The 23926-nt window shown below is 44.4% G+C and overlaps 2 protein-coding genes across 8 annotated transcripts in view; one reads left to right on the forward strand and one right to left on the reverse strand.

The window, feature by feature from the left end:
• The first annotated feature begins 1082 nt into the window (after window positions 1-1082).
• LOC134634444 (protein shisa-2) lies at window positions 1083-9672 on the forward strand. The gene is made up of 2 exons (XM_063483649.1): window positions 1083-1985; window positions 6611-9672. Exons 1-2 carry the CDS (start codon window positions 1682-1684, stop codon window positions 7177-7179), a joined length of 873 nt encoding a protein of 290 aa, XP_063339719.1. The 5' UTR covers window positions 1083-1681; the 3' UTR covers window positions 7180-9672.
• atp8a2 (ATPase phospholipid transporting 8A2) overlaps window positions 9520-23926 on the reverse strand; it is a 51823-nt gene continuing 37416 nt past the window's right edge. For 6 of the 7 annotated variants that reach the window (XM_063483643.1, XM_063483644.1, XM_063483645.1 and 3 more), the window contains 11 exons: window positions 23431-23541; window positions 22018-22092; window positions 21520-21642; window positions 20931-21009; window positions 20795-20856; window positions 20231-20287; window positions 18215-18322; window positions 16447-16535; window positions 16164-16268; window positions 12249-12340; window positions 9520-11023 (listed from right to left, as the gene is read on the reverse strand). In XM_063483643.1, the coding sequence (XP_063339713.1) occupies window positions 10929-11023; window positions 12249-12340; window positions 16164-16268; window positions 16447-16535; window positions 18215-18322; window positions 20231-20287; window positions 20795-20856; window positions 20931-21009; window positions 21520-21642; window positions 22018-22092; window positions 23431-23541 (996 nt within the window). In that variant the 3' untranslated portion in view covers window positions 9520-10928. Of the gene's footprint in view, window positions 11024-12248; window positions 12341-15656; window positions 15688-16163; window positions 16269-16446; window positions 16536-18214; window positions 18323-20230; window positions 20288-20794; window positions 20857-20930; window positions 21010-21519; window positions 21643-22017; window positions 22093-23430; window positions 23542-23926 lie in introns of all 7 variants that reach the window. The other variant, XR_010094838.1, reaches the window with a different exon arrangement.

Consider the following 23926-nt stretch of genomic DNA (forward strand, 5'->3'; position numbering starts at 1 on the left):
CTAGGCTAAAAATATACATATGAAATTATATCTTGCACTTTTAAAACAGTTAAAATTCAATCAAAATATTGATGTTATTTTAATTTCTTTGTCAGTCTGATCAAAAAATTTGCCTTTGATAAGTACGTTCATATCACAATAAAAATACAATGATAGTAAACTGAATTTTTTAAAAAAAAAACTGATTCAAAATTAAATAGAAATAAAAATCGTATGGATGTTTTCTGAATGAAGGTGAGGTTCTTGAAAAATCTTGGAATATTTGTCTAAGGCTATTTGTCTCGGCCTTCTGAGAACATTCCCGCTCTTCAAAGGTTATTTAAATTAACCTTCAGAGAAAAAAATATATAGGAACTTTCACTAGTTGTTGCTAACTTTCCCAAATAACCGCCACACAAAAAATAAAAACTTTGCATTAATATCTGGAAACACCACTAGATGGCAATGTCACTATTTAAATGTCTGCTGGTGTTGGCACAGACATGTCCAACTGTCAAATGTTTCATCTGCTCTTAACCAGAGCGGAACTGATAGGGTTTATTTATTTATTTTTATATCGCACAAGGCTCAGACTGAACTGGTTTAGGTTGCACTGTGGGGTATGTTCACTCAAAAAATTTACGCTGTAGGATGGCCTGACAATTGCGACAAGCCAACAACAATATTTAACTGGACACATGGTGTCTTTCCTTCAAGGTAATAGCATTTTAATAGTAGTTTATAGTATAATAATAATAACAACAAATTCAAATAGTCTATCTGTATACCTGGAAATCGGTGTAACATATTTAAGCCAAACTGCAGATTTGTTTTCACTGAGAAAAATCCCTCTGACCTCAAGTTAAAACTTGAGATCCAATCTGGACGACTGTTGCCAAAAAAGACGGTCGGATGATATATCTTCTTATTTTACTTTTTAAAAAATATCAACTAAATTGCAGCATTTTGACCAGTGGTATGTGGTTTGCTGGTATTCCCTGTATATTTACTCTGGTTGTTACAGTGAGGTGTGGATTTGCATCTGACTTTTTACACGCCCCTCTCACTCTGACACAGGGTGGGTTAGACTCTGTGGGCTTTAGTTCAAGACTGACACAGATTTGGTTGACTGACTTCTGACACTCAACAATGCAGGCCAAGCCACAAAAGTTTGAAACGTTATCTTTACGCACGGGGCTGGCTGTGAGAGGACTCGAGGGTGACAGCAGCTGCGCGCCCATGGATCAGGCTACAAGTGTTAGTTTCTCTGGATCCCCGAGGAAAGTCATTTGAAGAGTTCAGGAGGAGACAAAAAACAGCCTCGCTGCAGTGCCAAAGGAAATCCATTAGTTTCTCTACACTGGATTTACCAGATCTCCGAGGGTTTGCAACTGGAATATCAGTCAAACTTATAAATTCATATATTTTCTGACTTTTTTTTTTTTTTTTTTTTTTAGTAGTATCCATTTGGTTTTTGTGCATCTCCTGAATAACCGGAGTCACTTTTGGAGAATTACGCACGCGATTTCGCTAACAAATGACAGCCTCTAAGTTGTTTGCGGCTCCTGCATTGCATCCCCTCTGCTCCCTTCATCGGACCGACCCAGCTTATCACCCCCCTCACCAGCTTAGACGCGGGGAGTAAAAGCCTCTCAGTCTCTTCCAGTGCGCCAGCGTGCGGCCGCGGGCCACCTGGCCGAGAATGTGGGGAGGAGGTTTCCCGATGTCTGTCACCGCGATTGTGACTCTGCTGTTGGTCATTATTGACGTGAAAGCGAGCGGGGAGTTTTGCCACGGCTGGCGGGACTCCCAGGGTGCCTGGAAAGAGGGCTTTCAGTGCCCGGAGAAGATAGACGGAGTGGACGCGATAATCTGCTGCGGGAAATGCGAGCTGCGCTACTGCTGCTCCAGCACGGATGCGCGGCTTGATCAGGGGAGCTGCGATAACGACCGGCAGTCACCGGAGCCCGGGACAAACAACAAGGAAAACAAGGACTCCGGTGCAGGTACAAGCCCATAACTTGCACTCACTCTCGCTTCTGATAATCCCACTAATATTATGAGTAGTACTGGAAGAAGAGCGCTTAAACATGTGAAGAGCAAAGCGCAAACAGAATAAAAACCAAATGGTTTTGTTTTTTTGTTTTTTTTTGTTTTTTTTGGGGGGGGGGGGGGGTTCTTTAAGTTAAACTCTTGTATAGGAAGTTTCATAGTTAAATCCCCTGTGTTCTGTAGACTTACGTGTGATTCATGTGAGAGAGACACTGAGATAACGTCGGTGCACTAAAACTGCCTGACCTGTTGCTTCACTGGGGAGAGTGCAGTCTTTGTTCACTTCAGAATTTACAGTCTCAGTAAAAACTTTTTGATTTTATTCATTCCATATAAATCTTACCATACTGTATCCCATAAGCCAACCTCATACACGCCCCACTGCGTATGTACAGGATGCCTTGAATTTGATATTGTAAATATCATTTAATATGACCTGCTGGGAGCTTTGGTTTCCTCTCATAAACCCAGCAGACTCACAGTATCTCCCTGTTAAAAGCTGCATCTGCTGCCTGTCTCGGCTGGCAAGCGACAGCTGCACGGACACAGCAGACTCCTCCAAAAAACCGGTTAACTGCCCTCACAAATGGCAAACTGTGCCGTGCTGCTGCACTTTATAAATAGCCGTGTTTGTTCTGTAACACTGCAAGAGAGGGGCCGGGCTCAGATCACGCCGTCCCCACGGGGATCAAGTTTGGACTTGACCGGATCTTGGACAGTGTAGCTCACGAAGGGTGCTGACAGCTCTGTTCATTAAAAAGAAGAAAAAACACATGCAATTTGCGTTATTTCCTCTCACCAGGCTCGTGGAGTCTCTTTCTGTTGGCCAAGCTGCTACTGTAATCTAACCACTCCAGTCTCTGTGGTATCTGTGGGCTTTGAGGCCCTCACACTCAGGTCATGCTTCAAACTAGAAGCTCACATATAAGAGGCATCATTGCCAAAACCAGAGGCAAAATATGACCCACATTTTCCAACTTTTACCGTGGATTGGGTGACAGACCTCTCCCCCTCTGGCCCCTCATTCATCACTGCTTACATTCCCATAAGTTAATCTACTGTAAAGTCTCTCGAAAGTGCACCATATCACGAAAGAAACATACTGGACATGAGAGAAAAGTGCAATACATGTTTCCTCAGAGGATACCCTGCCCTCTCCAGCTACAATCTGTCATTTGCTAATACTATCACGGCTTATCACTACAGGAAGCAATATATACATTTCATTCATAGGCCTCCAGCCAAAATTACTTAAAGGAAAACATTTTTTTTTCTTACTAAAAGAGGAAGTGTTTTTATTCATCCACAGCCCAGTTCACTTTGTGCATTTTACACATTTTTCATGTGCTTACAGCCTATTCATCATCTCAAAGAGATACACATAGTGCAGTGTTGGGGGAATAACACGCAGGAAATTATTAATGTGCTGAACATGAAGGAACATATGGTATTTGGGAACAGGAGAAAGCCCGTGGGATAGGCTGAAGGAGGGGTCCAATCAGCCAGCCAGCCACGAAGAATCTGCCCAAAACAAGAGCTCAGCAGAGGGGGCTGCCACAGCTCGACTACAGCAACAGGTGTGGACGAGTGACAGGGAACAATAGGAGGAGGGGGGATAATTGCCATGTGCACAAAAAAAAAGCCTTAAAAGAAAGAAGTAAAGAATAAAGTTAGTTTTTTCAAATTTATGTGAGTACTAAGTGGGGTTTAGTGCTCAGTGTCCACATGAAGTGGCTTAAAATGAAAAGTGTTTCAGCAGGAAATACCTGTTAATATTACAGACAGTAAGGAGGCTCTGTGGATCTTCTCATCAAATGTTAGTTAGTAAATGGAGAATTCTTAGCTTTTTTATTTAACCTCCTAAGACCCGAACTCTTCCATGGCATGCATTTTTAATTTCTCTTTGACATTTGGGCTGATTGGGACCCGATGGATGTAAAAACAAAGAATTGCCAGATTTTTTTTTTCTTGATTTTTGTTTCTTACAAAAATGAGATGCACGTATGAGGATATTTGTTTGAAATTTTAATAGAACAGTGTCAGTATAATGTCCTCGTAAGTGGATATCAGGCCCTTGTAGAGCGAAATTTAGTACTTTGGTCAAGACAACACAAAATGTGATGTCCACATTTGTGGTCGCCAGGTCCTAGGAGGTTAAAGCTGCACTTCCCTTTATCTGTTGCTTTGGATATCTGCAAAGCCAATCATACGCAGCCTCTGCTGCACTTTGTGTCAACTGGTATGCTAAGAAGCTAAAGTAACATTAGTTAACTCTATACCTGATAAAAATCACCATGTGGCCATGTCAGCATCACGAAATCAGCCTTTAGCTCAACGCCAAAGCACAGCTGTGCCTCTGCACCGACTGACTGAGCTGCAAGCATGGAAACATGCTCTCAGTCTTGTTTCTTCTTTTCCACTCCATTAATCATCTCTTGACCTTCCAGATTTATCTTGTGACCCCCTTCAGGGGGTAACGACCCCTATGATAGGACCCAAAGGCCTAAACTCCCTGACTCTACAGATTCAGTTTCAGCAGCTACAACAACCACAAGATTCAAACTGATCCATTACCAGCGATGTAATAATGAAATATACAAAAAGTGAAGCTCATATGGTAGCTGATTTTTTGATGTGTTCAGTAAAGAGCTTATTTACTACTGTGCATTAACTTTTTAGGACCTTTATGCACTCCATTAATGATTTACCGTACAGTGTTTGGGAAAGTAGCTCTAATAGCAGTGAAGTCAGGGGTAAAACAACACAAGGAGAAAGTCCTTGAAATGACTACTCCTCATTAGCATTGCATAAAAAGGGAGTGGAGGTAGAGATGTTGAGGTGGAGGCCATATAAGTACAGGAAAGATGGCACAGAGAGGCTCCCTGGTACATTTCTGCTCTTGTAACTTATACTGTAAATGTTCCTTTTAAAACCTGTTTACTGTGAAGTGTGCAGCTGTGTGGTGCAGAAGCCTCTTAAGTTAACACCACTTCTTGTCGAAAGGAAATGGGTCAAGGTCCTGGTTTGTTTCATGTCGGCGTGCCTCTGCCTCCTCTGCCTCTGCTCTTGTTACCAAGACCTTGCTGCCTCTGCCCATGAGTGATCTCCTGCTCTTAACAGCTTCCATGCAGTAATCCTTTTAATACCTTGCCACGTTTGATGAGCATTTTGGAAAAAAAAAAAATCAAAGTCGCATGGATGCATTTCAAAGAGCTCACAGACAAAAGGAAACTGGAGCCAGTTTGCCACCTCTCTCCCTCTCTTTCTCTCTCTCTCCGGCATACAGTTACACCTCGTAATACACGGGCACATTCAAAGTGGAAAATAACTACACCCAGTGGGAACAATAAAACACAACTAATCACTTGTAATGTAACATGGTCGTTATTGTGCTTTGAAAGGTGTTTGTGGTAGTGAGCATGGGAATGAGCGACTGAGGGAAACACCTCATCGGCGGTGACCTCATCTTGAATGTCGCCCTGTTTCAGCCTTCAGTGCTTTACCAAAAACGAAGAGTCAGGAAAAACTGTTCCTACTGTTGATCGAGGTTTAGGCTTGTTTTTGGAGCTTTTCCTGCTCACTTCACAAAATTTACAGACTGACACTGAGTTCTTCTCGCATAATAACGTGCCAAAGCTTCTACCTGCTCACACAGACATCTCCTATTTGACCCAGCAATTTATAGTCTGATTGGTGGAACTGTGAGAGTTACACAAATGCGTAGTTGTTGAGAGTATGATTTGCTGCGTTAAGCAGAAACAAAGAAAAGGTCAGTGAGAAGGAGCTGGTTTATTCCTCTGATTTAAAGAGCCGAATAACCTCCCATTCAGCTACATTAAATCAGTCCACTTTAATACCTTTCTTTAAGCAGATGCCAAGTACTGTACTTCAACTTGAGTAACTTATTTTCAGAGGATTAGTAAAAAAAAAAAAAAATAGGGGTAAGAGGAAAAAAATGAGAGAGCGAGAAAAGGGTCACAAATGTTGGCTGGCAGCGAGGCTTAAGAATGTCACCAGTACAAATGCACACAGGTCTGTGGGGTTGAAGAGGCCGGGGACACAGTGGGGTGTGCAGGATTAAAACAGATCAAAACAAAGTTAATAACTGCTAATGAGACTCTGGGACTCCCTGGGGACTCAAATCCAGTGTACCGTCTATTTTTCTGCTCCAGTCCTTTGTTTCGCTGTCTCGTTCAATCACCACTCACATGAAGGAGACCCTGTGCAGATAAGCAAGACATGTGAGCATGCAAGGCAGCACAGCTTAACAGGCAATAGTTTTTTTCACTAATCACATGTTTTACAGCTGTTTTACATCTGCTCCGATGGCTGCCCCTCCCTGAGCCTGGTTCTGTCGGAGGTTTCTTCCTGTTAAAAGGGAGTTTTTCCTTCCCACTGTCGCCAAAGTGCTTGCTCGTAGGGGGTCATATGATTGTTGGGTTTTTCTCTGTATGTATTATTGTAGGGTCTATCTTACAATATAAAGTGACAAATGGTGTGATTTGGTGCTGTAGAAATAAAAATGAATTGGATTAATGTCAGTTTAATGGCAATGTCTCTTCTTCTTTTCTCTCTGTAGTTCCCATCTACGTGCCATTCCTCATCGTGGGCTCAGTGTTCGTGGCTTTCATCGTGGTGGGCTCTGTGGTCGCTGTGTGCTGCTGCCGGTGTCTCCGACCCAAGCAGGAACTGTCCTCCGGAGGCACGACAGGAGGTGGGGCCGGCGGTGGTGGGCGCCTCCTGGAAACCATCCCTATGATGGCGAGCACCTCCAGGGGTTCCTCATCCCGCCAGTCCAGCACAGCCACCTCATCCAGCTCGTCCGCTCCAGCCGCTGTCCCCCGCACTGCCCCTCCTCCAGTCATGCGGGCTCAGGCCTCCTGCTGCCTGCCCCCTGATGCCAGCGTCTTTGTCAACATGCCCACCAACTTCTCCGTACTCAACTGTCAGCAGGCCACCCAAATCATGCCTCACCAGGGACAGTTCCTGCATCCGCAGTACATCGGCTATGCCCACCCCGTGTCCTCTACCGCAGCCTACTTGGACCCCACTCAGGGGGGCTACAGACCCCTCCAGTCACCCTGCCCTCCTCCCACTGCTGGCTCCAGTGTCACCAGTGATCAGAAACACCCTCCAGTGACAGTGTGACGAGGGCCCAACCAGCAGACCACTCTACCACTTTATTTTCAAAGATTAACTTGTGAAGTTTAACCTGTGAGGGCTGCGGCAGACAGACCTTTGGGCACACTGCCAGAGTGGGGGGGAGGGGGGAGGGGGGTTTAAAAAAAAAAAAAAAGAAGGCAGGGAGTCAGACTCACATGAAGGACTCATAAAGCTGTTCCTGGTAGCTGGACCTGCCCTGTAACTGTGTGTGGTTTGTGTCTGTTTTGTATGAAAGGTGGAACGAGCTAGCGTAAGGCAGATGCATAAATATCCTCTCACTGGATGCAACGACAAAACTGCATCTCGGAGGGTTGTGCAGCCCTGATGAGTAATAATGCACAGTTCACTGCAGCCCGGAGATCAAGTAAAGGCTGCATGTGTTTGTGTTTGCATGGATGTGTGTGAGAAAAAGATTTGCAGGCTTATATGTACAGGAATGAGCGATGACTGGATGATTTATAGCAGCGGACTGTATGAAAAATGGACATTCAAGCAAAAACAATATATGACCACATGCTGTGTTTATGCCATGCGCACATCTGTGCTTGTGAATGATTGTGAGTGGTTTATATAATACAGTATATTTTTGTTTTGCGCTGAAAGTATGAGGAAAGAAAGCATGTGGATAGATGTTTGTACTGTTCGTGTGCGAGTCCGAGAGAGTGTGAAGTGTGGAGGGATGCGGTGGCCTCGTGAGTAACTGTGAGTGTAACTGTGTGTAATGGGAAATGCAGGTGGTGTGATGTGAAAGGCAGTCGCGATCTCCCTGTAGGCCATTTAAAATCTAATGAAGTGAGCACAGGACACAGACTGTGACGCTCCACCCTACTATCCAACCCCCCCGCCTGCCACCCAGAAAGCAAAAAAAAGAAACAAAGAAATACAAAAACCCCAGAAACACATTCAGAAATTCCCCCCAAATTAGATCTATTCACAAGGCAGGCCGTTAATGTTCCTTGGATGTGTGAGTGTGCGACAGAGAAGTTCTCTGAGCATTACAGTTAATTATACAGCAAAAAAACAAAAAACCCCAAAATGCCAGCTGCCCCCTTCACTTCTCTCCCGCGAGGTGTGTGTGTGTGTGTACTTCACACCACCACAGTTCAGTGCATTAGCACGGGCAGCTCCGGGGCAGCTCTGAGTCATTATTTTCCACTTAGGAAGGGCAAGGAAGTGGCCGCTTTGGTTGTTAATCTGTAAAAATAAGCGAAAGTTGCTGAATTTTCTGCCGCTCTGTCTAGCGGTGTAAAGCTGTGCCACTGTAACCGAGGAACGTGCAGCTCGAGGAATGTGCTGCTCCACCGAGCGTGCAGCCCGACATGTCCTTTAGTACCGAAACTGGTTTGCTTGCGCACCTCATCTGTACTCCAAGCACAATGTCTGTAAGATTCATTGGGGAACTTATGTGACGTGTGGGGGGGAATAATAGTAAGAGAGTATGTGAAATTGTGGAATTATTTTAGATCGAATGCATTTGCTCCACCTGAAATACAGTGATTTAATGCAGGAGAGACACTTTTTCATATGAAACTGAAAAAATAAACATATTTTAAAACTAAAAAAATAGGCTTGCTGTGAGTTTCTTAATAACCAGAAAGGTGAGTGATACTCAAAGCACAGACACACACTTGGAAACAAAGCCCTGGTTAACAAAAACAAATATAACTGGTCGACTGGGTTGTTTTAATCTCCTTAAAACACTCACGCACTTAAACTACTAGAAACACATTCACAGACTGGTCTACCTCCCACAGAGGACGTCACCCGACACACACACACACACACACACAGGAGAAATAATAAACCACAACAATGGACAGTTTAAGAATATGATGATGTGAAAGTGCAGTTTTGGCAAGCTCCTCAAGAAACTCAGCTACAGTAATGTGGAAAGCATATCGTCCCGTTGGAGAGTCACTGGGGAGGAGTTGAAAAGCATAAAGCAGCACCCCGATGGATTCTCCATACTGTAGCAGCTGTAGTTTTTCGGGCTGGGCCACATCCAGGAAGGTGGGTGGGAAAGGGATCTCCAGTTGGGGAGGGTGGTGGTGGTGAATTAATCGGCTAATGGTCTGTCTACAGTCACTCCCTTGGGATTAAAGAAGGAGCGTGGGAGAGGTTTGATTTGGCCAATTTATAAAATGCTAAGCTTTTAATGTTCGCATTGACATTTTCTATATTTTCTTTTCCTTTCCATCCTCTGTGTGAAATGTAAACCAAGACTCCTCCAGCTTCCCGGGAGCTACAGTTGGACTCAAAAACCCCTCGCTTTGATTGCAAGAGCACACAACGCGCAGCCAAAACACAAAGACATTTAGTCAGGCCATGGATTGATTAGATTTAATGATTAGGACAACCCCTCTCGCCCATCCCCTTTCAGTTTTGCATTCCTGAACCAGAGTGTCCTCAACACAGAGCTCACAGACAATGGACTCTACATTCAGACAAACCCCAAAGCTACAAAAAAAAAAACAACAACACATGATCCATGCGAGCATCTCAATCAAATCCCTTCTGGTTGGGTGCCTTTTAGGGCAACTTCAAGTAAAATACTCCCGCTAAGACATGTTTTCACATATGAGTACAAAAGAAACAGGCATTAATGAAAAGAGAAAAAAAAATAGAAACAAATACACATTGATGTTTGCTTTAATTTAAAAAAAGAGAGAGACAGAGAGAAAGAAACAGTCCAGTAAAGAGTGGAAATGCAACAGAAATAAAAGAGGAAGCGCTAATGCCAGTCATGCTGCCTCCACGTCAGCTGACGGTGGTAGACGGGCGGCGTCTGGAGTCACGGGAGCGGTCAGAAAATAAAACAAAATGGATTTCTTTAAACTTGTGAAAGGGAGGAGAGGGACACGGAGGCTGCAAAGCGGCTATGAGATGGAGAGATAAGAAGGAAGGAATGAAGGGAGAGCTAAAGCAAGAGGAGGTCTCAGTGGGGTAGGAGGGGCTGTGGCAGGGTTGTGGTCCGGTTTGGTGAGCGTTCTGCCTCAGTGGCATCTCTATGGTGTTTGGCAGTGAGGCTCGATGCTGAGATGTTACGAGAGAGAGAGAGGGGGCCTGTAGCTGGGGGTGCAGGGCTCTGGCGGGTCCTCGGTATATGCTTCCCACCGTCTAATTTTAAGGAATTCTTCGCGCCTGTATGCGTGTGAGCGAGCGAGCGAGTGCGACTTTATTTTGACGTCCCCTTCCACATCGGCACGTGATGACAGACGGGAAATGAGAGGGAACCGTGGATGCGAACGCACATGGATCGACACACGCATGCACACAAACACGGGAGCGCCAATGCGTGCAGACACACATGCACAGGCAGATAGAGACGCACTGGAACGCGCACACACACACACACACACGCTTGCGCGCACACACGTAGGCATAAAGCAAACCCAGTCTGAGGGATATACAGATATGAGTAGCAGTCTCTGAGTTTGACTTGTCACGTCTGTGCATGGATATGATTGCTCATGCCTGTGCAGCCTTTGTGAGTTATAACAATGGTTAGTCCGTATATCCGGCCTGGTCCCTTCTCCCGAGTCAGTCCTCCAAGCGCCAGCGACGGCCTCCATGCCTGACCGTGACTTCCGTCCCCGGCAAGGGGTCAGGTCACTGTCCAGTAAGGCCACAGCAGGGGTCGGTCACCCGGCGTGAGGGTGTCACTTAAGTCTATCTCCGCTGTCACCTTGACAAATTCTTGCTTCGGTGAGCCAAAGCTTTGATCCGGGATGGGGCTAGAGGCTGGGGCGCTGGCGGGTGGTGTCATAAGAGCGCACTACCTGGGATTGAGACACCACACCATGCTCCTCCTGAGAGAAGGCATAGCCATCTGCAGAGAGACAGAGGAGGAGAAGTCTTACTTGTTAAGCCTGTGTGCTGAGTGACAACAAAACTGTGAACACAGAGATGACACAGTGAGACTGCTGGCTTATACCAAACAATAAGAAGTCTTATGGCTCAGTCACATAAACTCCTTGCAACTAGGAAAATTTGAGATTTTTTTTTGCATTTAAAAACAACCTCAAGTAGTGCTGGTGATAAACTGGTAGCCCAGAGCATGAGCATGCATCACCCTCAACCTCTGGGCTACCACTTTTGATTGCAATGCAAATACGTATGTTACATAGCGCTTTTCTACTCTGCTGGAGCACTCACAGTGCTTTATACAACATTCATTCAGCCATTTACACAAGCACTGTGATCTTCTATTCAAACTCCAATGAACACATCAGAGAGCAACTCGGTTCAGTATCTTTGGCATGCAAACAGGAGCAACCAAGGACCAAACATCCGACCTTTGAATTAGTGAATGACCTGCTCTAACTGCTGAGCTGCAGTGATTGTACAGGTCACTTAGTGAGAGGAAACCTGTCTTCAAACAATTGCAGACCAACTCAGACTGACCACGATCTAATTTGCCATCTAATTAATAAACAGACACAGGTCGCCAACACGTTGCAATCAATCGCTGTTTGCACTGATAAGCACAACTCGTTTGCAACAGGGAACTTAGCTGTTTGTTTTCTGGTTATTTGCCTATATAAATGCATATAAAAGTAGCTGAGGGGTTAGGTCACTTAGGCATCCTGCAGCAACTCTGTCACTATTTTTGGAGGAATTTCTGCTTTATATCTATGAGGTTCTTGCTGGTACTTAATCTTGTGAGTACTTAATCGTTAAGCTGTTACAAAGCCTTCCTTCCCAAGGATTTGCAACAGATTTGCAATTTTTGCTCTTTATCACAGTTAATTGCTGGATTATCGCAAACAGGTTGCACATAATTGCCACCTTGATCCCAATCAACAGTAAACTGATAGCAGACTGACTCTGTCTTACTGGTGTTTTATCACCATTTTGACGCACTGAAGTTGCTTTGAAGACAGCAGCTGGTCGTTTTGTCTTTGAACCATTTCAAAAGGCAACAAGATCACAAATCAGTTGCGCACAGTCGCATAAAACTTTGGCCTCCAGCCACCGTTCGCCCTAGTGTGACTGTAGCATTAAAGCAAGACTTGGTTTACATGATAGCATTTCTTATTGGAAAGAGCACTCACGTGACACAGTCTGCTGCACAGAGTTTGAGCGTCCTACACTTGAAGGTGTTTTCCTAAAGACTCTTGTCAGCAGATGGGCCCGTTCGTTTAGACTGCAAGATAAAAAGAAGGAACGGTAAGGAAGAACATTTACTCCAAAGCATCACAACATAATCACTATAATAACACATAATCATACAAATGACAGAATCTGCTACTCCCACAACTACATAACACCCTTACTAACAACCAGTCTACAGACTTTCAGGATCTTTGCCTCTAATTTTTCTATGACTATGATTTTTAATCTTAGCTGCTCTTCAGTAAAACACTGCAGCATAACAGAAAAGCAAAGCACTTCTTTAGGGAGTAACATAGAAACACACAGATCAATAAGTAAACAAAATCTCAGCAGATTTAGGACCAGAAAGTTTGTTAGAGGTGGATTAGACAGCGACTGCTTTTCACATTCACTTTAACAGTAAGTCATAAACTGCCTGCAGGGTAACAGAACATCCACAGTAAACTGTTCCTCATCCCCACTCCACTCCACTCTCCTCTCCCCCCCATTCCAAGAAGAAGACTGGACCCTCTGTTCTGAGACCACACGCCGTCACGGCTCCTCTCCTCCGGTGACCAAAAATAACCAAGCCCATTCCAGATACTGCACACTAACACACGCCGGCTCGAATGCATACATACACACATATATTCATACATTTGTCTCCCGTGTCATCGCCATTATTACAGCCAATAAAGTGCAGACGTCGAATGTAAACGTAAGGGGCGCCTCGGGAAGTTAACTTCTGCCATATTTATTTGAAGGAGTACATTTTGTGCAGTTATCTGCCAGTGGAGCATTAAATTCACACACAAGGGTTTTCCCTGGCACTTAGAGTACACAGAGGTGATGATGATCAGTGGAGTAATTATGGAGTCGACCCAGCCTTCCCAAGGCTAACATTTGGAACAAGCGGTTAGGAAATTTTCATAACTGTCTAAGACCGCTGGGAATCTTTCACTGGAGTGAAAAAAAAGAGAGCTCTCGAGCTTGCTCAAAGACTTTCTGGCCCCCAAAATAATGTCTGTTACAAGGATGACGGCACTGTGAGGTCGATAAAATTACTAAACAGTGGCTGGACAAATAAATGAACGGCTCGTGCATCAGTATGACTTAAGCTGTCCTCACTCCTGCCGTGAAGTTTCTCTGTGGGTACTTTCTGATTCAAAAGGGCCCGAGGATGTACGCTATTTGAACTCTTCCCCCCGAGACACTCCCGTACTGTACCTTTCCACCTTTTCCCATGCCTACCCTCCCCAAAAACTACAAACACAGATGTGCTCTTTTCCATTTTGCTCCATTGCTTCTCAGCTCGCCCTTACTTTCCTTCTCTTATTCTGAATGGAAAGCACTCAAGGATGTGTTCCTGCCTCCCGGCGTTTAAAAGCAGGGTCAGTCAAGGACGGAGCCCTGTTTAAGGGTCAAGAGGAGCAATGTGGTTTTACACTCATCCCCCCGTACCTGAAAGCATACCTTGGACTTCTTCTGCTCACTTCAAGAAACAAGAACCACCTCTAATGTACTTTCTCTTGGTGAAAGCTTTAACTCAACCTCCTCATAAAATGAGAAAACTGTGGAACTCACTGTAACACAGGGAAATAAGTATTCACACCCCTCATGTGAGTATTCGTTATCCAAACTTAACTTCTAATTTAAGGTGTCAAATATGAAGTAAAAGTACAATACTTGTGTTGTTCTTGGTATTGTTCTTTATCATCTAACACTGCACTGTATGTCATAAGCTTATAGTGTGTTTTTACAATAAAAGGTAGCAGCCACAGCATAGCCGTCAAATAACAAATATGGAGAAATAGTCAGATGTGTCCTACAGAGATGTTTGGGGGCATTAAACTAAAGTAGCAAGATGGAAATCCTCCAGTTAAATGTCCTAAATCACTTTGTGCCACAGCTAGTAAATCACTAAACATCTACAAACTAGATTTTCCAAAATACTTTGGATGCTGCATCAAATGTAATTATATGAACTATGTTTTATTTATTTCAAATTAATAAAAAAAAACAACACACCATATCTTAGAACAGAGAAATATTGGGGTTTTTTTTTGGACAAATATAAGGTTGTTTCTAATTTGTTTCCAGCATAACACTCCAACAAAGATGAGTCAAGGGCAACATTAGACTGTTAAAGTTGTGGACTTGCTAAAAATAACACCTACAGTTAGGTGAACATCTCACAGCTGACTAGGGTTAATTGGACAGACACTGTTCCATGGACAAAAGTACCGGAACACTTACACGTCACACGTAAAGGAGCTGCCGACGCCATGAAGCTCACAGCACACAGCTTTGGTGCTGATGTTAAAGCCAGAGGAGGTTTTTAGTGCAGTTATTGAGTCAGCAGAGCTGTTGGCAACTTTTACGCACCTCGCACCTCAGGAGTCAGCAACCACGCTCTGTAACTTTCTGTAGTCTGAGTTCTGGTGGCTTCTAAACACTTGCACTTTGCAATAATACCACAGACATTTCTGGAAAAATTACTTCTTGGTTCAAAATCTCTGCACCTCCGGAATGGATGAAAGGGGCGTCGGAGGAAAAAGTTCAAGAAACCAATACAACAAACCTGCATGGTGAGGTGTTTGATTTTATCCAGCTAGACTGAAAACACCTAAATTTAAAGATTAAGAGGTTTGGCCCAATACTTTTGTCCATACAGGTAAGAATAAAGCTTCAAGTTGGGGATTGAAATCATGTGCAGTGCAAAGACAATCCAAGACTGGCAACCAAATCTAAATGGCTGAGATTTTTGGCCTCTTAGCCGTCATTGGTGAGCACAGTTTGTCACTACATCCACACATGCAAAATCCCTCACCCATAAAACACAAATAAACACGATTAAACGAGGTGATGTGGATAGCTGTCATTGGGTTTGCCCAATCAAAACCTTAAATTCTTTTTGGAAGTCATGGACATCAACATTCATGTTGGTATTAAGGTGCATCAGGCACATGGATTAGGTAACTTAGTAGCTTAGCCCCCAGTGATGCTGGATGACGTGTGCAACATTTGAAGCAATATATGCTGTCAGGTGATGGAAAACTGTTCATGTTGAAACTTTTATAAATCATTTTGTTGGCATCAAATTCAAAAATATTTAAATGTCTCTGTTTCAATGTTATTTTTGCCATTGCCAGTGAAATACAGACTTTAAATGATTTTCAACTCCCTGCATTTTGTTCATTCATTTACATTTTAACCAGCATCCCAGTGATTTTGGAAAAGGGGTCGTGTACTTAATCTATAATTTGTACAGTTTCCCTCAAAATTAGCCAAAGATTTTTATTCTAATGCAATACTGAGCACAACACTAAGTCACAGCCTTTAAAGCTACAGACAAACGTTAAACACACCAGATCAGTACAGCAGTTTAAATTGGTCCACCTATGAAGAAAAAGAACGATCGCATTTAAAGAAATAAGGAGAGAAAAAAAAAGTGAGAACAATACTTAAAAAAACAACATTAAAAGATACAAAGAGAGGGAGATGTGAACTTGGTTAATGGAAAACAAGCAGGAGTCACTCCAAAGCAGCTTGCAATGGGGCACACAGGTCATTTGAGGTCACAGGTCACACAGTGGGACAGTGCAAACCCAGAAACTACCTCTGTGAGCAGTTCTGGCTCTACGGGACCTCAGCCTTGGCTTCAGCCCTGTGGACGTTGCCACAGGGGGGACAGAAATAGTTTATTTTCACACATAAAAAAATATAATAAAGATACTAGCAGGCCATTATTAAAACTGCAGACATTTGGGACATGGTAGCACAAAGCAAATTAAATTTAAAAAATATATACGTGATGATAAAAAGATGTATATGTATGATGTGATATCCCAAGATGCTTTGTAACGTTTATATACCTGCGGCTGCTGGCATCTCTAAGGACAGCTGCGCCTGGGTCAACAGACCGCGCCTCCAGCTCCTGCACCTCCTCGAGAAGAGACTTCCTCACAGAGCGGCGTGCGCTGCACAGCAGAAAAAAAGCTCATCAGCCCCACGAAGGAAACTCTGAGCGTTTCACCTCGTAGACACGTGTAATTCATTGTAAGAAGTGCTCAGCACGGGTTATGTAAACGCTTCAGTTAAGTTGAATAGCGTCTGTATGGATTCCCCACGTATTTATATTAAACGGATTCTACTTACGCCGTCCAAGCGAAGTCTTTGAGTAAACACGCGGCAGGCACCAAGACCAGGCCCAGCCAGAAGTGCCAGCACTGCATCACCTTGCCAGCCTGCGGTGACAACACACAGGGCCCATTTATTTCCACTCATATATGAATCCACGTTGAGCATTAAGTCATTTTTCTCAGCAGTGAGCACAAGGGTGGAGGTGGAGGAGAGGGGGGAGGACACATACGGTAACGGCTGAAGGAAATGTGACTCAAAAGTCATAAAGAGCATAAAGGGAGTTAGCCAAAGTTGAACATCTCGAATGTTAGCCAGAAATATTTAACAGCTTTCTCACCGCTTTTAACTACAACTCAAACAGCACGTTCACACAGCTGCAAAACGATACTTCTGTGATGTTAAGTGGCAGAGATGCTGGCGTCCCACCCCTCCACCCACTACCTGTCTGTCCAATCCAGCCTCAGTGACCTTTGCCTCCCTTCTTAATCTGTCTCAAAGGATTAATCACGCATCTAACTACTGTCTCCATTTGTCAGCCTGTGTGTCTCTCTGATACTTACTCCCACACAACTCTTACTCCCCTGATTCCCTCCAATCTCACTCTTTCACAACTTCCTTTCATTATTAGTGACTGCATCGTTTGTTGCCTGTCCTCACTTGTTTTGGTAAATCCCTGCAGTTTCTCTCTGCTTCGGTTATCTTACTGCACGAGCTGTGTTTTGCTTTGCACGTCTTTGTCTCTAGGTGTCAAAATCGCATGCACCGTGTCCTCTTTAGCTTCGAATACTTTATTGCCTGTATCACATGTTTCCTGCGTCTTGTTTTTGCATTTGTAAGGACGATTTGGGTTCCCACAGAAAGATGTTAAACTGGGAAAATGAATCAGAGAACAGCTGGAATCACAACCAAGGCACGGACGATCCAAATGGACTCACACATAATCAGCGTTTCTGTCTGTGACAAATGCCTCCACACAAAGACTCACAGTATATCACATAATCTCTGTGGACAGCGAGGATGCAGGCATGAAAACATGAATTTCTCTGCTTTGTTATATCCATAGAAACAGACTGTTGGTCTGAGCCGCTACATGGATCTGGACACACATGTCACACGTAGCTATTTTGAGCAGACGTACACAACTCTTTTTTTCATCCTGTGTCCCACATGGACAGATCGAAATATAGATAGAGCGAGCGAGGGAAATAAGAGAGGCAATAGTGCAGTTTGGGGGGGGCTGTCTTTGACCATTCCCCAGTTAGGCTGAGCAGCTGCAGAGATATTTGACCGCATTCCTGATTTCTGACACAAATTGAATTAATGGGCTGCGGGGAGTTGAGAAGGCCCTATTCCCTTCCCCTGCCGCTCAGCGGGGCACCTCATCTCACCCATGCCTTCATCCCCAGACTCTAAAATGAGTCTCTTAATTAAGGGGTCCCACATACCCTCGCATCACCCCCCACTGGACCCTCATCACCACCAGCAGCAGCAGCAGCAGCGGCAGCAGCCCACCCTGTTGAGTCAACACCTCCACAGAGGGCAGTAAAAGACTGGAGCTCGGGTGACACGCAGCAGGTGTGGGAAGCCAGGGGGGCTCCAGCAGTGTCGCTGTGGAACACCCAAGAGGTGAGTCCTTCAGGCACCATGTAACGGCAACCAAAACGGAAGGGAGGGGCAGGTGATTTTGCAGAGAAGAGATGTAGTAGGAAGGGCCTTTTTCTAACCTCCACCATTGCACCTTGTTATAAAAATGAATGACGCGTGTTTATGGCGAGAGACTTGCCTGGCCCAGCATGTCAGGAGCAATAGGGATGGTGGGCCAGATGGCGGAGTAGACACCGAAGAAGACGATCCAGAGCACCATGCTTCCCCATACCGCCAGGTGGGAGAACTACAATAGAGAGATGGGGAGGTAGAGAGAAGAAAGAAGGACAGCGAGAGGGAGTTAAGGAGAGATAAAGAGAGAGAAAAGAGAGACAGCATGAGGTCAAATGCTTTACATACAGCTCATCCCAATATAGACAACCTTCCCCTCCCTCCTTTCCCTGTGTGTGATCCGCTGTAAGGGGACTCTGTGTGAATTCCAGTGGGACCCGGGCTTCATTACCGCCACACTGTTGTGCGGACAGCTGAATGGACAGAGGTGTCAGTCCCTTTCTGTCCATCCTGCCAGTCTCTCCTTCCTCTCCAACCACAGGAAAACGAAAAAAAAAAAAAAAGCAAACGATGTGGCTGTCATGGCTGGAGCTACTGTTATCCTAAACTCCATATCCACTTTGGCTTATGTTATTTTAGAACTGAAAGTTGAAGCCACATGCTCAGCTTTCTCTATTTCTTTTTTCAGAATTTCCCCTCTTTAAGCCCACTTGTTTTTTTCCCCTTGTTTTATGTCTATTTACTAAGGCAGAGTTCAGGAACAGTCTTTGGAGTAGTGCTCCAAGTTTTGCCTGTGTAGAATACTGTTGTGTAATGTCATGAGCTGCTGCATTTTCTTATGACAGCTGGTATATTTTAACATGATTTTTTTTTTAATCATGTTAACACGACTATTATCAGTCCCTTTCACCATCCTGCCTGTCAGTGACCTGTGAAGTAAATCAGCTAATGTCTCACGAATGGCAACACCTTACTTTGTTTTGCATCATCACTGCTGTATTTCATTGGTATTCCAGCTAAGAATTGCTCGACAGCCACGCTTCCACTGAGACCGCTTCTGATGAGGCTTCAGTAGATGGATCAACTGAAAGGCATAATGCATCTTTCAGCTCATGTATCAGATTTCTGATGAACTTTTTAATATCTGTACGGGATATGATGTTCATCTGACATTTCTTTTTTCTTCCTCCACTTGTTCAGTTACCTTAAATTTTTTTAAGGACAGCCTGCACACCTTGCAGAGACAGAAGCGGCTTTTTAAGTGGCTTAACAAACAAACAAAAGAAAGATTCCTCCAAAAAGGTCAGGTACAAGAACTGGACTGAAAAGCAGTTAAAAAGCAAACAATGCCCAAAGAAAAACTTTAAAAATCTTCATAAACTCTGGAGAACTATTGTTAAATACCTTTTTAAGCAATTAAAGAAACGCTGGCTCCTTGGAAGCAAAATATAAAGAAATGAGGGGTAGTTCAGGACTATTGCAGGGGACTGTATGACTTGAAAAGAATTCTTTGAGGACATCTGGGCTCTAAAACATCCCTATTAAATTAAATCAATTTCTCTCATATGTTTATGTATTTATTTACTTTTCATAGAACAGATGGTGCGCTGACTGTTTGCTGCCTCAGCTTCTCCCTCGCTATGCACGGCCTGAGCTCCATTTGTTGCTTACAAGCTGAACGTCTTCAAGCACATTTGGCTGTTCTTGCAGCTGCTCCGCAGTTAAGTATCTTTGCTTGAGCTGAATGCTTCGAAGTGATTTCTTTGTCAAGATCTGGACACTTTCCAGACCTTTTTGTTTGTTTTTTTTAATGGCTACATCTGAAAAACCGAGTAAAGGAAAAAGCTGCACAGGAACTAGTTGGAAGAAAAGGTGCAAGCAACTGCAGTTTGAGAAACCTCAAACCTCCACCACAACATCAAGGTAGACCACATCTTCTGCCATGCTTTTCCTGACTATGAAGCATTTAGACCAGGTCGTATGGAAAACTTACACTGAAAGGCTCACAGAGTACCCCATCCCCCCACCCCACCCCACCCCACCCTACCCCAACCCTGCCCCAACCCTGCCCTTTATTTGTCAACACTGGAGTAAAATACAGCACATGTTGTGTGGTGTATTAAGAGTGTGTTAATGCTCCTACCCTGGTCCAAGCTGTGGTCTCCATTCCAGCTTTCAGACACACTGTAATGACCACATACTGCGCACACACACACACACACACACACACACACACACACACACACACACACACACACACACAGAGGAGCGGGTGGGCAAATAAAAAAAACAGAAACAGGATTAGTTGACTGGCGACTGTGGAGATAATAAACAATAATGTTATACAGTAAACTCAGCAATGTCTGTTAAAATACTCTGGAGTCCCACAATCCCTCGCAGTCCGCACACACACACACACACAACAAATAAACACCACCGACATCCACATGAGACTCCAAGGGAGTAAAATGATAGAGAGTGTGTGACGCAGAAGCGAAAAGAGAAAATAGATGGACGAATGTGAGGGGGAGACAGGCTGGCTAGACGGGACTAGATTGACTGGAGACTCATAAGGGCTCTGAGGAAGCAGCAACACTGTGGTGTGTACACAAACACTGTGCAGGTGAAAAAAAAAGCACAAATCTGCGCCAAAAAGCAGAAATCAAAACAAAAGCAGACACGTATAAATTTCCAGTACGACACTTACTGTGTAGACCATGTTTCCTGCAAACAGGTAGTCGTTTCCCTGACCGTTACTGAAGGGAGAGTCTGCGGAGAGCATGCGAGTGTCAGCAAACCAAACTAATCGCTTGCAGAAGGATGATCTGGGCAGGCTTACTTACCGTGCTCTAACATTTTGAGTGGAAACCAAAAGAGAATAATTGAATGAATCAGTGCATTGATGCAGTGCCCCCAGAACACCTGAAAGAAGGAGAAAGACGGAGAAAGACACAGAAAGAGAGGAGGTGGAGGTGGAGGAGAGGGACAGTGGAAAACAAGTCAGTGTAAATTAATGCCAAAACACATAAATGCTCCATCCCCCTAAACCTCTAAACACACAAAAACATACAAAAACAGCAATTCCTCACAAGAGCACACAACTCCCACTGTTCTAGTGCCATCAAAAGTGAGCTCTGGTACACACACACACACACACACACACACACACACACACACACACACACGCACACGCACACGCACACGCACACAGAGTAGGTTAAGCTGCTGGTGTACCCTGTAAAATGAAAGACTTCCTTATTCTCGCATTATGAATCTCATTATGGTTTGCAATGGAAACATCCCAGACTCCATAGCCCCCCCTTGTTTACTCGCCAAAGTCCCAAACAAACAGCTGGCATCACTCATCGAATCCTGAAGCCAAAAGGACAGATCTAAATGTGCGTGTGTGTCTGTGAACATCTGCGCACGTACTTTGGTGTTGAAGCCCTCGGCGTTCTGGGTTATTCGGTAGAGCTGCGGGAAGCGGAGCATGTTCTGCTGGCTGCACGGCCGGTCAAATATCCCCAGAGTGAACGGAGGCAGAGCGGTAAATATCTGCAGCACACAGAGGTCACACATGCGCAGCCTTTAAAACGCTTAATGACAAATACAGTGCCTGCACATAATCTTTATTTATATCAGACTAAGAGCATCAAAACGGCTTCACCTCTGCACACAACACCTGCTTTGTAAGTAAAAGTGCTCTGCATTTCCCCTGAAGTAATTCGCAGTCACCAGAACACATGCATACACTTTCAAACCAAATGCATGCAAGAAAGAGCTGTGAGGAGAAGACAAAGCAGAGCGCTACTCATAATGAGAGATAGAGTGAAAGATAACAATCGATATCCAGCAAGTGGAAAGTGTGACAGCGAAGGAGGGTGAGTGGGGTAATGGAAAATTGTCAGATAGTGAAGGGTGGATACTCACCACGTTGTAGAGGCCTATGCACCAGCGTTCAAAGAGGATCTGGCCAGAGAACCCGTTCACAAAGGCAAACCAGAGCTGGGACACAAAGAGAGGGATGAGAGGGGATGAGAGGAACAATAATGAAGGGTAAAACTGCCTTAGGGAGGTCCTGACAGTGAAAGCAGCAGGGGGAAAATGACAAAATGAGGTAGTGGTGTTAGAAAAACTTCCTTTTTTAAGACTTAATTATTCAGATGGCAATAGTATGTCTTTATATACTGATAATATACTGATAAAAATCCTTGTACAACAGTTAAACTTGCTTTGCCTCTAACAAGCATTAAAACCCCCTCTTAATGCGGGTTTTGTCTGGACCTCAAAATCAATTTCAGCTAATTCACCGAAACACTGTAACTGAATGCGCCTCGGGTAAACCCTCATTAGCTCTTTAATACACACACACACACACACACACACACACACACACACACACACACACACACACACACACACACACACACACACACACACACACACACACCAACAGCAGACACAGGCAGATCTGTGGACAGATAAAGAAAATGTTTGGGGCCGCTGGTGGGAGTTGTGGCATTCCTGGGGCATACAGTGGAGAATACAGCCTAAGGGTGAGGCCTGATACACAAAACTCTCTCTCTCTCACACACACACACACACACACACACACCATCCCCCTATGCTGTCTCCACTAAGTGGACAGAGACAGTCTATAACCTTTGGCCTAAAGAGCTCTGCTGGAAGCCAGCTATGTGAGATAATCGTGGAAACACACAAACGCACACACAGAGTGGTGGTGTGAGCGGGACCGTGGGCTACATGAGGATCTGCACCTGCTGGCATCCTTAATGTCAGACAGAGGGGTAAGAGGGGTAAGAGGGGGTGAGGGGTTGGAGCGAGCACAGCTGTCAAATACCCCTCATAGCAGCCCCTTCATCACTCACACGCAAACGCAGTCATGTTTCACTTCTGATGACAACAAACTGATTTAAGTTCATTTCCTTAAGACTTTTACTATAACAACAACTACACCTTTCAACCCTTAAACCAAGTCTTCATTGTGAAATTTAATGATTTATTAGGATTTTCTGTCCTTAAAAGGCCCCGTGGCCCCGGCTATGTGACTGTGTAAATAGATACATGTCCCAACTTCATGAGCAATACAAGTACACACACACAGAGACAACAGTCGACCTTTGGAGCCAAGGTCTCGTCAGTGCTACACAGTTTTTTAAGTGTGTGTGTGTGTGTTTGCAAATGCAAGCAGGACAGAAAGCAGACACCAGAAGGGCACCTCGTCCATCACTGTCAGCCGTGTCGACAAACAGCTGCAAAATGTCTCTGTTAATGTAACTGTGTGTGTGTAAAAGAGACAGGGTGTGGTGGCGACGCTCTTACCTCTATTATGTAGAGGACCACATTCTTGTAGAAACAGTAGAGGATGCACTTTGTGACGCGGTTATAGCTCCACGCCCCGTGGACCAGCAGAAGCTTCTCTAAGTAGGAGAACTACCGAATCAGAGAGGAGACAAAGACAGACACGATCCATCACTCGGAGGGAAAACAAAAGGCTAGAAAGCAAAAACTTGAGGCAGTAATGGAGCACAGGGTATGCATCAAGAATGTGACCGAGAGAAGGGAAAGCTGAGGCAAGAGGAGGCCTGCTGATAAAGATAAGCAAAGAGACAGGCAACGCAGACAGTGAAAGTGGCAGAATGTGTCTGTGTGAGAGATACAGATACAAAGAAGACTCCAGAGTAACTAGGACACAGAGAGAGATTTTTTTTCATCCTTCAAAGGGAACAACGGATACACATAACAGAGGTTTTATTTACACAAAAGAGAGATTTGGGGAATTATATCTAGGAAAGCCTGAATTTATGCAGGTTAAAGT

The sequence above is a fragment of the Pelmatolapia mariae genome, linkage group LG9 (assembly GCF_036321145.2).
Source record: "Pelmatolapia mariae isolate MD_Pm_ZW linkage group LG9, Pm_UMD_F_2, whole genome shotgun sequence".
NCBI lineage: Eukaryota > Metazoa > Chordata > Actinopteri > Cichliformes > Cichlidae > Pelmatolapia > Pelmatolapia mariae.

Excerpts from the sequence above, each read along its gene's own strand:
- LOC134634444 (XM_063483649.1), top strand. The coding sequence starts at position 1,682 with ATGTGGGGAGGAGGTTTCCCGATGTCTGTCACCGCGATTGTGACTCTG. Across the intron at positions 1,986-6,610 it reads AAACAAGGACTCCGGTGCAG|TTCCCATCTACGTGCCATTC; the intron begins GTACAAGCCCAT and ends TTCTCTCTGTAG.